The sequence below is a fragment of the Colius striatus genome, chromosome 4 (assembly GCF_028858725.1).
Source record: "Colius striatus isolate bColStr4 chromosome 4, bColStr4.1.hap1, whole genome shotgun sequence".
In the NCBI taxonomy this organism is placed as follows: domain Eukaryota; kingdom Metazoa; phylum Chordata; class Aves; order Coliiformes; family Coliidae; genus Colius; species Colius striatus.
The window spans coordinates 28475750-28489987 of record NC_084762.1 but is presented as its reverse complement, the minus strand read 5'-3'; the positions used below and the strand labels follow the sequence as shown (position 1 = coordinate 28489987).

At 38.5% G+C, this 14238-nt stretch overlaps 1 protein-coding gene across 1 annotated transcript in view; it reads left to right on the top strand.

Moving 5' to 3' along the window:
- The window catches only part of MOCOS (molybdenum cofactor sulfurase), a 222387-nt gene extending 208945 nt beyond the window's left edge, over positions 1-13442 (top strand). The window contains exons 13-15 of the mRNA XM_061995353.1: positions 2153-2279; positions 4963-5067; positions 12395-13442. Coding sequence (XP_061851337.1) covers positions 2153-2279; positions 4963-5067; positions 12395-12541 — 379 coding nt within the window. The 3' untranslated portion in view covers positions 12542-13442. The remainder of the gene's footprint in view (positions 1-2152; positions 2280-4962; positions 5068-12394) is intronic.
- The last annotated feature ends 796 nt before the right edge of the window (positions 13443-14238 follow it).

Here is a 14238-nt window from a genome sequence, read left to right as displayed (position 1 = left end):
GGCTGTTGATGCCCCCATCAGTACCAACTGGTGTGTCAGGCACTTAGGTGTCACAGAGTGCATTCAAAACTAGAGGCTACACAGCACGTGAGCTCCGAGACCCCGCAGCAAAGCTTGGATATACAACAGTGTATCTGATTTTGTTCATTGATAACTGCTATTTTCCACCTTGTCTGTTTTAGCATTAGCATAGTCTACATCTTCTGTTGTCTCCTATGTGAACCTCATGAAATTCAACAAGGCCAAGTGTAAGGTCCTGCACAGGGGTTGAAGCAATCTCAAGCACAAAGGTGGACTGAACATAAAATGAATTGAGAGCCAGCCCTGAGGAGAAGAACTTGGGGGTGAAGCTCAAAGTGACCTGGCAATGTGCACTTGCAGCCTGGAAAGCCAACTATATCCAGGGCTACATGAAAAGTACCGCAGCCAGCAGGTGGAGGGAGGTCATTCTCCCCCTCTACTCTGGTGAGATCCAACCTATAGTACTGCATCCAGTTCTGGGGGCCCCAACATAAGTAGGACCTATTGGAGCGAGTCCAGAGGAGCACAATGAAGCCTCATCACATGCTGGAGCGCATCTCCTCTGGAGCACGTCTCCTCTGAAGACAGACTGAGAGAGTTCAAGTTGTTCAGCCTGTAGAGGAGAAGGTTCCGTGGAGACTATATAGCAGACTTCCAGCACCTAAAGGAGCCTGCAGGAAAACTGGAAACTTTAAAACTTCCTTTCTTTGAGGGTAGTGAAGCACTGGAACAGGTTGCCCAGAAAGGTTGTGCCTGCCCCATTTCTGGAAGTGTTCAAGGCTAGGTTGGATGGGGCTTAGAGTAACCTGGCCTAGTGGAAGGTGTTCCTACCCATGGCAGGGGTTGAAAAGAGATTATTTTTAAGGTCTTTTCCAACCCAAACCATTCTATGATTCTGTCTTCTTCAACCATTACGAATTATGTCTGAGTGTGGGATTATTTGAAGGATCTCAAGGGAAAACCTGTAGCCCTTCAGCTTCCCATCCTCCCCCCAGGCTGCTGGGACCTGAGCTTGTGTGGTTTGACTGAAAGTCTGCATAAACAGTTTATCCTTATGCACATTTAACTGCTAAAGATCATCCAGGCTATTTTAAATTAAATCAAGCTCTTTTTTTCACCTAACAGGCCTCCTCTGCCAAGACTGCTTGATGTGAACAGTCTTCCCTGTACTTTATTTTGCATCTTTTACCACATTTTAATTAAAACACATTTTAAACTGTATGTCCTTAGGTTTTTTTTTCCAGAAGAGAATTTTGTCTCTTCACCTCTTACCCAGTTTTCTGCCTCTGCTTTAAGGTGTCATCCCAAAGTTGTCAGACCATAGCTGATGGGGTATCAAGAGTTATTCATGTCCATAATACCTAATGCAAAAATAAATGCTCTTCCCAACTAACAAAGGCCCTGAGAGAACTCCCTTGCAAATTTTAGAGCTGTCTTTTTTTCTGGTACTGTCCAGGTTCTCCTTTAGAGGCAGAGTGGAGAATGTCAGTTTGAAGTTGCAGCCAGATTTCTGGTATTTGTATGCAGCCTGATGCTCTGTCTACCTCATGTACGTTCTCCGCACTGACACAAGTCTACATTCTGGCAGTTCAGACGCTTGCAAAGAGGTGGAGATATCACCAGATATAGATTAAATTTTGTCAAAGCTCCTATCATTTGGTGCAATCTGCTGCATCCCAAAGGCAAAGAATAATAATATTATGAGGTATATATTCTCACTTAAAATGGCATTTTTCACCTTCAGTGTCTACTGGTTTTGTCCCTTTTGCATGTGCAGAATAAATTTCTATAAGTCAAATGATCACTAGCTCAAATGTCTTTTATGTTGTTATCATTAGCCTTAGGTATGGTAACTAATAAGGAATTCTCTCAAATGCATTGTTCACAATTGCCTGTCTACATGCTTTCATACCTACAGTTCCAGGTTACACCTCTGAAGAAGCCACGTAGAGGATTACCAGTTATAGTTACATACCTTGTGCCATTTTCATAGACTTTGTAGTAAAAGTTGGTCTAGGTTATTCTGGAGAAACACTGAATCATACTAGCTACTAGATTCTTATAGCACAAACATCTAGTGCAGAACTATGTCATAAACTTTTTTTCTTTTTCTCTCTTCTCTCTGGGGCAGATTGGAAGAGCCACTGGAAACAGAGGAATTAATCCAACGTTTCCGTGCCAACATTGTCATCAGTGCACCAGAGTCCTTTGAAGAAGAAGAGTGGGCTGAAATTTCAATAGGTGCTCTGCGATTCCAGGTGCAAACTCATCACTCTTGTACTAGTCACAGTCTATCACAAAGTATTTTGACCCCTGGAGACTGAGTAATTTTTGCAAGGCAAAAACTGGAACATGGGCAGTACAGTTTGTGCAGTTGAAATTTATGAAGTGTGTAAAAAAACCCTCCATGCTGTGACCTGTGGCAAACATGATTCAATATAATTGACAGGTTTTGACATATTTCTCCACACCTTTTATTTTTTTAAAAAAATCATAATTCATCTAATTTCCCACCTCCATCCAGCTGAGCAGAATAATAATCACTGTTTTGAGGCAGAGTTTGCCAGCATGTCACAAGAGAATACTGGTTTCTGTTAAGTATAACAATCCAAACATAACCTCATATTGCTGCACATCAAGCAACTGATTACTAAACAACTGGTCATTAGTACAAGTAAATGATCACTTCCTTGCCCTCTGTTGTGCATGTTTTGTCTCAATTTCCACTCAAGATGTATTTCCAAGGCTGGCCTGGTTTGATTGTTGTGCTTCAAGTCATGTCTAACAACATAATATGCTTAGTACTGTAAGGAAAATGCTGAAGAGTCAGACTTTGTTGGCAAATACATTCTTTTGAGAAAAACTTCAACGAAGGATCTACAAAAAAGTTACACATGAAAGCCTAGGGAATGATGCGCACATGTGTTACATGTTCTATTGGATGCATCTAGTCCCTAGGTAGGAAATACGTGCTTGGAAATGTATTGTCTAGTGTGCAAAAGTGTCTTATTTCTTGTTTCTAAGGGATGGCTACGAATGTGTGAATAATGTAAGTGCTAAGGTCAAATCTAGAAGCTATTACAGCTCTTTCTTGCTGGTCAGCATATAGTGAGAAATGGATAGGTCATTTTTTCAGTAAGGGTGAAAAATATGAATTATCTACTGTCTTCCTATGTGTCCTTGATCAATAAGCTATGAGTTACAGAAAACTGAGGAAAAATATCCTTAGGTAGGAAATGATGAACACAGAGGACAAACTCCTTCATGTTTACCTTGTTCAATGCTGGAGTTGCACCAGAGAAATCATCTCTGGATCCTGTTGTGGAAGATACTGTACAACTACAAAATAAAAAGGCATTCCTGTTTATGACATTGGAATGGAAGCTGAAAATAGAAAGGCTGTTGCAACTTGCATTATCAGTCTCTGCTAGGTCCTTATGCGGACAATGACGTTTTAACAGGAGTAATTATGTTAGTGGTGCTTGATGCTAGGAAAATGGTAGATGAAGCTGTTCAACAAAGCAAAGCAGAGAAAAATGTTTACTCTCTATCTTGTTTTCTTGTTATTTTAAAAACTACTAAAGCTATGGAAAATCATCTTCTAAAAAAGCTGAGCCAAATGTATGGTTTTAATGATTACACTAAAGAGTTGTACAAGCATTTCTAGATGCAGGTCAAAAAACTGATCAAGATATTAAAGTGTTTGCAGTGTAAGGTTGAATTATTTGCCCTATTTGAAATTTATGACACTTTTTACGAAAGTAGAATGCATACGTTACGATGCATACTGTAGGAACAGTTAGTTTCTGTAACACACAGCTTTGCTAAAGTTAGAGATGCAATGTTAAGTGAAACTGCAAAAAGTCTTCCTTCTATGTTTTAATGTTTTATGAACAAAGTTGTTGCAGGTTTGTTTTTGGTTTTTTTTTTTCCTAAAAACACACTCTAGTTCAAACAAGAATTAACTTTAAGATCCATGATCTGTATTACATATGTCATTGGACTAGAGAATGTCATTATGCCTTCTGATTGTGGAAACTTGTGATGATACACATTTTGCATTCTGATTATCTCCAAGGCTGCAGGAACTGGGGCTGTGTACTCTAGAGGAGAGGAGATTGAGGGGGGATCTCATTAATATTTATAAGTATATAAATGGGGAATGTCAAGAGGTTGGGGCATTGCTATTTTTTCTATTGTATCTGGCAACAGGACAAGGGGTAATGGGATGAAGCTGGAACACAAAAAGTTCCATTTAAACATAAGGAAAAACTGTTTCACTGTGAGGGTGACAGAGCCCTGGCACAGGCTGCCCAGAGGGATTGTGGAGTCTCCTTCCTTGTAGGTCTTCAAAACCCACCTGGACACGTTCCTGTGCGACCTGATCTAGATGGTCCTGCTTCTGCAGGGGGCTTGGACTACATGATCTCTAAAGGTCCCTTCCAACTCCGAACATTCTACGATCTATGACAAGTGCCATGCATATAAGAAAGATATTGTTCATGTAAACTACACTGAAACAATGTAAAACAAACCCAAGAAAATCCTCATTGGATTAAACCCTGAGGTGCTGGCTTAATTTTGTATTCAGTTCTCCTTTGGTTAAGTAGCCATGCCAGCGTGTAGATGAAGTCAAGCCATCAGGAAATACAAATATGTAAATGTTTTGTATTTCTCAAATTCTGTTTCTGGGAAAGTTTTATTGAAAAAAATAAAATTTAAGAGTTAATTAAAAACTCAATGAGACCTTCACAAGGAGATCCTTTGAAAATGTATCTTAGGTAAACAAGCCTGACCTTTTACATAATGAAATCATAAAGGAATACAGGAAAGGTATGTGGATGGTATGTCTTTAAAATACTATGATCGTCAGAGGTTGGCCCATTGTGTCTCGTACTGCTTTGAGATACAGCTCTGAATGTTCTTTAACTAAAATTTCAGGTTGTGGGTCCATGTAGCAGATGTCAAATAATCTGCATTGATCAACAGTCTGGGGAACGAAACAAAGAATTTCTACAGTCTCTGTCTGCTGCCAGAGGTAGAAAGGTCAGTATAGTACTCCAAAATAGCTGTATAGAAAGTTGTAGTGAGTTTATTGCATGTATAGTGAAATATCTGCTGAGAGAATATTCATTATTATGTTGTTATGCTAATTGTTAACATTTGTTTTTCAGTAAAAAGAAGATGCACTTACCACCAAGACATGACATGGTTTATTTCCATAAAATGCTCAACACAGATTTTATTCAGAAATTGACTGTTTATATGCACTATTTTTTACTGTGCTTGCTTTTAATCACTATGTATTGCTTTACAATGTGTTTATTTTGATCTTGAAAAACATGAGCTGATGCACTAATGTCATTCCAGAAGAGTAATCTGCAAAAAAAAAAAAATCAGAAAGTGTTTGAAATTATATAGTCAGCTTGTAAAACTAAACTTTATCCCGACCGTGAGAAACTACTCTGTGGGAAAAACAGAGCAGATGTGAATGTAGTCGAAGTGGAGGGTAATTGATTAAGAAAGTAACTGGAGAATGTGTGAAATACAAAGGTTCATTTGGAGTCCTGCCTTTGGAGGTTGCATTGCTCCTTGGAATTGAGAGCACTCAGACAATGACTAGACAGTTCAGCATCCCAAAAGCTTCACAAATCTCTTCATAAGTATTTATTTAGCTGAAAATTCTGTCTCTAAATTCATTACTACCTTTTCATTGAGCTTCTGTTGTAAAAGTTTATTAACCATTCAGGGCTCAGAAGCCTTGCCCATACCAGCCAAACACTAGAGACTGGGCACAGCACAGGGGCAGAGTAATAACAAATAGGTTGCAAATCATTCACCCAACAATGCACAAACAAGTTGCAAATAATGTGGCCTTTGGGGGAAAAAAATAGTAAATTGATTTGCCTTGGTGACTCATTAAGCAAACAAAGGGCTACATTTTCACTGAGTGTTGTCCTTGGTGAATAGTTCTGCCAGCTCCATCTCCAAGCCAGCCTGGTGCAGAGTGATCTGGGGGAGAGATGAGCAGGCAAGGCCAGCTGTCTGAGCACAGCTTCCCGCTGACCTGAGATGACTTAGGGTTATACAGCAGGCTCTGACATCCAGATGGCCACAGCATGTGTACTTTTGTGAGATGAGCTTCTGGCCATGGCAGGTAGCCTGAAGATGAGAGCCCTCCCCAAGTAATGGTGAGCCACAACTGGAACAACTCATAGAATCACAGTCATAGAATGGTAGGGGTTGGAAGCAACCTCTAGAGATCATCCAGTCCAAATCCCTGCTAAAGCAGATTCACCTAGATCAGATCACACAGGAACACGTCCAGGCAGGTTTTGAAAACCTCCAGAGAATCTCCCCGGGCAACCTGTGCCAGGGCTCCCTCACCCTCACAGTAAAGTTTTTCCTTGCATTTAAAGGATGCTTTAGAGCACATTCTGGCACTCTGGGCAGGGATGCTGCCCACCTACCACATGGGATGAGGTATGTGGAGGACTTGTTCTACTCTTGTGGGTCTTACTGGGTTATGACTTGAATCCTCTGTAGAAGGAAAGCATTCCTTATTCAAGGATCTTCTCAAATAGCAACAAAACCTTACCCAGGAAATCTCAGGAGAGGCAAAGCATCTTCTACGTTTTTCCCACGGCAAAGATGAACTTCTCTTTCATTCTGATTAATTCAGCAATGCAAAGATTTTCTTGGTATAAGCACTTCTATAACCAAGTAAATCATCTAAACACAGCTAAGCCAAAGAGAGCAATCCAAACTCTTGAGAACAACCTGGCACCAGATAAAAGATACATGGCAAGGTGAGGCACTGCAGAGTAGTGTTCTGCTTTCCCCAGCTGCGTAGCCATATTCATTCTACAAAGAACTAGGCCTTCAGGGGGTTTTTTGTTTTGTTTTTCCAAGCCTTCAGGGATGCTGGCAGATGAGATCTTATGAACATGTCCTGGTATGTATAAGGCAAAGTCCTGTGAGTTAGTTTGACAGGTGAAAGAGATACTTTGAATTGGTAGTTTTGCCTGAATTGATGTGAGACAATATCAGAGTCCATCCCTCCTGCAAGTCATCTGTGACCAGCTGGTTATCAGTGAATAGCAGCCAAGGACCATGGCATCTTCAGGATGCCTAAGCAGATCTAGCAGAGAGCATTGATCCAAACCTGTCACAGTTCACAGTGGGGAGAGAGAAAGAACATTGAGTTTATTTGCCTGTGTTAAATTACAGAGATAATCCTCTGGTGACTCATGTCTCTAGCATGCGCTATTTTATTAAGGAGTCACCTAATAGATTTCATTTTCTGTTTTTATCAGGTACAGATCCAGTGAAGGAATTTAGCAGTGTTTGTTCCCAGCTGCCAAAAATGCAATAACTAGAAAAAAAACCCAAAAAAAATCAAACAAAAAAAAAGCAGCAAAATAAGATTTGAGCTCATTTCCCAGTACAAGAGGGAATGACATTTTTGAAAGGCTGTTGTAGCTGCTTGATTTCCAAAACATTAAAGGCACTGCACATGCGAATGGATAGCAAATCCTGAATTCTTAATAAGAGAGCTAGATGTCAGTATTTACCATTTTGGTTTATTTTTCCAAGAAAACCAACCTGGAAAGATACATTAGACTTTATCAAACTGCTAACCCAAATAACAGCACTGCCAATGAACGTCAATAATGAGCTAAATAAAGTAAGACTTGAAAGAGGTGGCTCAATATTTATTTCTGAAATTGTCTTTTTCTCTGTCCCTCTGAGACTCTGAGACCATAATGATTCAAGTTGAAAGACTGAGGCTTTGCTTAGCTGGATTGCAGCTGAAAGTCAGAATCAGCTACTGTAATTGGCCGTGCAACTAATTTGCATATGTTTTCTGATAATTGTAAAGCAGAGTGCTGAATCCTAGCTAGCTGCTTTTTACGAAACTTTTTATCACATTGATTGAAATAAAACATAAACATTTCTATGAAGTGAACTTAAGCTCTGCTGCCATCAGTTCTGAAGAAACACTCATTAAGGATTCTTTATGTAATTTTTGACTGAAAAGGGAAAATGAGCTCTCCTTCCATGACAGAGCATGCTCTGTTCCTACAAGAGACTATGAATTATGAGATGACTACATTAAGCAAATAGCATTAAAATAGCCACAAGCTGTTTCACATGCTTCACCACCTGATGCAAAACGCACATAGACAGAAAGGAGAGAACACTGAATTCTTGCTGGTCTTCTGTGTTTTGCTGATGCAGTTTAACACTAACAATAGCGGAAGCCCTGTGGGTAGATTTGCAGCAGAGCTATGAGCTGGGACTTGCTGTCAAGGTAGCAAATGGAATTGCATTAGCAGTCTGCTCCAGCATAAATATATGGGTAGCGGTACATCAAGGGAAATCCATTATGTTTGCACATGCCCTCATACACTAAAAGGCTTGTGTTTTTTTCCTGCAGGCTGTTGATCCTCTTTTATGTATCTCATTGTGCCTCCGGAGAGCTTCTTCTCTACAGAATTATACTCTGTGCCTGTGGATTGCTGACTGAATAGTTAACAAGGATAGCAAATCACTTCTCCTATCTGATGCATCATTATCAGCATTTCCCTAGTAATGCAGGGCTTTACACTGTGCAGGGCTTTTCATCCAAAGGTCTGGAACATTTGCAAACAATGATTGATGTAATTAATAGACTTCTGAAATAATGCGGCTCTTTTTTCTCATTGGTGGTTGAACTGGAAAATGCACTTATTTAAGGTAGAGCAAAGGAAAATCAGTTCTTAGGAAAATATTCTGTGATGCAGATGAGGGGTTTTGGCACCAAGTTAAAAGTTTCTCTTTTTTACAATATGAAAAATCATCATATTGAAAATGAGTACTTCCACTCTCCTATTTTATAAGGCTTTACTAATGAATTTTGGTGAATTCAGAGCTAACAAAACATCCTTACACTAAAAAACAAAACAAAAAAACCCCTCCACCTCCTAAACCTTTACGTGGAAAAGAGGTTATGTTATTTTATGAACAAAATGAGCAGAGGTGAGCTGATAAATTTATCCAGGAGAAAAATCCATAACTCATCCATCCAAAGCTAAGTTTTAGTGTGCAGTATCACTTATGTGCTTGTTACATGTTTTAGCAGGGTTTTTTCCCTACCAAGTGCTAGTCTGACTTAACTGTTGTTTAGGAGCCATAACTTGAAGGCATCTCATCTCAAGCTGTCAAGAGGTAACACCTCAGGTTTCTATCTTACATAAAGAGACACTGCACCTGGGATATTTCTGTCAGTGAATATCTAAACAGGGCATATTCCTATTGATCCAGTAAATGTACTTGAAACAACATGCAAGAATGACGGCATTTTTTAGCTCCTCCTTTAAATGAGCGTGATGACTATCATATGATTCACTAATGGCAAAAATAAGTATGTTTGATCTGTTTCTCTCAGAAGTTAATTGTTGTGCTTTTCACCAATCAAGAAGCATCACAGTTTTTGTCCCTGTGAAGTTTAGGAGATATGGAAAGAGTCCTTACTGCCATCAGAAGACTGAGAAGATAAAGTCACAAAATTTACAATCCAGTAGTCCCTGCCCCACTCTTGGTGTGTTCTGGGGAGGTTATATGCAAAATAAAATGCCCTCGAAGGCAGGAAAAGGTAGCTACAGCAGAGAGAGATTATGTAATAACTCTGCAGGCTGTAATCTCTGCATGTGAAAGCCTCATTTTTCAACTGTGAAATGTGAGAAGGGCCAATTCCTACATTTTGTCTTTCTCTTGAGAGAAAGATGAAACAGCAGGATGCACAGGTTTTGTAGTGGCTTGGCAGGGGGCAGGTGGTGCTATTATCTGTATTTGCTGAGTCAATATTTGTAATTATTGGAAAAAAAACAAGAAAATGGAATGATATTAAGAACATTTATGGTAATCACTAGCTAAATTTTGATCTTAAGAACATTCAGAAAAGAAGTCAGCAGTTCTGAGCAGGTATTAGTACTAAAATATGTGTAACATCAATATACCATCACCTTGAAAACTCCTTAGGCATCACCCAGTCTCATCATTGAAAAAAAAATCTAAGGGACTTTAGATGCCCAATCAGAGTGGAGAAATACTAAGGACCAGTATTAAAATAGTATTTGAGAACTCCTGAAGATAAGATGTATTCAAACATGCCTCTTCTTAAATAATTCTGAATGATTTAAAGTGCTTTAAGGAAAACAAACAAGGTAAATCAAGATCTCATTTTAAGGTAAATTTTAAGGTAAATCAAGATCTCGATACAATAAATATTAATAAAACCTTCTCATGTATCAAATAAGTTCATTTTCATGGATGAGGTATAAAGTTCCTTCCTGTGTGAAATGTAGTGTAGCATGGACTAATACTCCTTTTACCATATTTGTTTTATGATTGCCTGATTTTTTAAAACAACAAAATTATGGCAATTGTCATTTTTGCAGTAGGATGTGGGAAGTAAATCCAAGTTATTAACCACAGGCTGAAAACCACATCATTTAGGCCAATAGAGAACTTGTCAACAGATAAAAGTAAAAAAAGAAGAATAGCACTGTGTATTTTAATATTTGAAATGAAACAATTGCTAGCTTACCTTTCCAGCATCATGGTTGGTCTAAAACTGTGCTAGAGGACTGGGATCCCACTGTGCTGCACTCATTCCTCACCATTAACTACTAGAACCATAAGGATCTACTCTACCATTATGACCACAGGCATCCACAAACTGTCACTAATAGGATAGATCTGATCAACTCATACCCCATATATGTGAAGTGCCAGTGAGGTGAAGGAATAGAAGAAGCAGACAATAAAACTCTGCTTGGGAGCTGTTTTTCTTTTTGATGTTTGTGATTACAAATGAAACAGAAAGATCCAAATTCAAAGTCTGAGGCCATGTTTGGATAGGTTGCTGCTTTACAGCATCTCTTTGACTTGGGAGGAGGTCTCAGCGTTATGTTTTGCTAATTCTTCAAAGATGAAAAGCTGTTTTTGTGTTACCTCATTATACTCTATCTTGAATTATACAGTGTAAGGACAAGAGAAAACATACCACCTTCATAGTTAGTTTGGCAAATATGCTCCCTTAAGTTCAGCTAACACTATTTTTCAAAATTTATTATTAAATTCCTTTTACCTAGCATATTTGTCTAAACCTGCTGTAAATGTAATTCCCTCAATTTCAGGATCATCAATCTGAACAGTGGCAGTAAATGTAATCAGGAAACAGAGAAGGCAAATAGAGCTTTGGTTTTAATGAATTTTGTTTGCTTTTTATTTTTCTCACACTTTAGGGTGACTGGTACATTTTGGCTGTAGCCTACCAAAACAAAATGCTTTCTGTTGAAACCTGTAAAAAAAGATAGGGAAATTGTTATTGAGATTCCAGGATCCTCACTTTGAAGAACAAAGACATTTTGAATTCTAGAAATCAATTATCAATTTAACATGGTCTTCAGTGTTCTAATTAACTATTACCTAATAATTTGGGAAATATTATAATGAGGTTGCAAGTCTATTTCATGCACATTTCTAAATTCTTCACTATTGGAAAACAAAACCACAAAACTCCCCATCTCTTACTGTGACATGTCCAGATCACACACAGCTGTTCATAGCTACAGCTCTAACATTCAACAAGCTTAAGATCAAGACCACACATAAGAGTGAGAACACTCACATCAGGTTTTCTGTGCCTGTAAAGGTTGTGTGTTTAGTTGGTGAAGTGGTTGTTCTGTTCATCTTTTCTTTGTTATTCAGTATCATTAGGACACGCATCTTAAATATTTCCAACATTTGTGTAGAGTGGCTTCATGGATAATGACACATAACAAGTGGTAGTCCTAATAAACTTGCTGAATATTTTGTATAAACTATTCTATAATAATCATACAAAGAAATGAAGGGAAATTTGCAAAAGCTCGACAGAGCAAAGTTCTGTTAACTAAGCAAATAATCCATGGTAGAAGATGCAAGATTTGTCCTCATCCTTTGAACATACATGCATCCTTGTGCTGCCTAGCCTGTATTTGTGATAATGCATTAACTGTCTGTCAAGAAGCCAGAGCAGTCATTAAGTAACAATACTGTGAGGGAGTGCAAATTACATGTATGATACTGTGGAACTCATGATGAAATACTACATCATTTATCCACTGGCTTAAGATATTCTTCTTGAATAGCATGGGATTAGCTTTTGTTTACCAGTCTGTTATACTTAATGAGTTTAGAATGTTCTCAATGCGTGGAGATAGTACATACCTCCTTATTCTTAAAGCAATATTGTTTTTCTAAACATATGTGGGTTGTGAGATTCTCTATAATTTGATTATTTTAACATGAGTTGCATCTGAATATTTTTTTTTCTTTTTTTCAGACAAACTTTGGCATATACCTGATGAACCAGCCCTTGCACTCATCCTTCCCTGATACTTTATCCGTTGGTTCTCAAGTACTTCCAGTGCTGAAGGAGAACACAGAAATTCAGCCCCCGGCATCCAGTGAAGAAAAATGTTCAGGATAAATTCTCTGGTGGAGATGAGATTTATCTGCAGCTACAGGGGAAAAAATCCAGTTAATCACAAAAAAAACCCTTCCACTCATTTGCTTCTGGTTTAAGTCTTTTAATTTTCTGTTTGCTGTAAATGTTATCAGATGGCAAAACCCTTGATAAATACAGCTCACCTACATGTTTTTGCTTGTGATTAAGTTACAGCAGCCATAATTCTGTTTTACTCAATTGCTTTGGGATGCAACAGGTTTGATCAAGTTTTACTAGTGGATGACTCCCAAGATAGGCCCGACATCATTGTCAGAAACCCACATCCTAATGAAGGAAAGTAAATACAACAATACACTACTTCCTCATGTTGCTTTGCTGAAACCACAATTGGGAGAGAGGATGCAGGACATATTTTACAAACAATATGTGTGGGAAGGGAAAAATGGGAGAGTGGCATGAGAGTTGCAGTCCATTTGGCATTTCAAAAATGAAACTGAAGGTGATGTGTAGACAATCAGAAAGCACTGGAGAAGAGGGAACTGTTATTGAGAAATCTGCATCTCCCTCTTTGGAAGTGGTGTGGAGGATGCCAAAAAGGTATCAATGGAGATCAGTGATGATTTGATCTCCCATTTCCAAAACACATACTGTGAAGCAGTTTTTTCCATTTGCTCTCAACCTCCTCTCATTCTCATTTGCTACTTTTCCATCAAATTATTTTTATGCGATATGGATGCTGACACATTTTTTTCTAATTAGCTATTTTTCAACTAATATGTTTTCTAAACAAACTTGATTTATCCTCAGCAATCTCTAACGGCCACTTCTGGAACTCTTGCAAGTTTAGATACTTCTCCATCCCAAAACAGGTCAAACTATTCTTTTTTTCTTACTCTTTGTGCATTTGATAGTGTCTATTTCAGAAGGCTTTTGAGTTCTTTACTCATCTAAATATGACTCGTGCTTTCTGATTTCTGAGAGCAAATGTCTGAAAACTAGGACTTAGTCTGAAATATCAATTATTGTGAAAATTTAAAATAAATAAATAAACAAATTAAAGCAAGCCACACAAAAAAAAAAAATAAAACCACATAGAAAGTCAATGTGATGAAAGACCAAACACACTGAGGCCACGTGTTTTATGACTCCCAACAAGTGTCCAGCCAGCCATGAGGTGATTTCATGCTTCCAGGAAGTCCTTCTGGAAGAGGAAACTCTCCTAGATCAACCACTCTGTTTCCATTTGGGAAGGGAAATTTTGACCCCGTTAAAAGCACCATCAGAACTTTCCTCCAACTCTCATCTTCCTCGGGGCAATTTTGGCTCAAACTGTGTGAAAGTGCTTCTGGCTGAAGCAGTCCTTGAATTATTTGAGTATATCCCTGGAGGGAAGCAGGAGACTATGCGAAAGAACCGGCCAAAAAGTCACTCTGAGAGGGGAGCGACCTATGACAACGGGAAAAGGAAGCACGTTGCCCCCTGTACGAATCAGAATTCAGAGATGATCCTTCTTCTTTCTCTTATTTTTGTTTTGTTTGTTTGTTTGTTGTTTGTTTTTTGTTTATGAACTGGTACCTTTTTTTCTTTTCTTGTTCTTTTGAAGAACTGGTTTTACTCACTTCAGCTGGAACAGATTCTTATTAGTCTCTCAGCAGAGCTTTGTAATGGAAATGAAAAGTGGCATTGTCTTTTTTTTACAACCTGCCATAAAATGCATG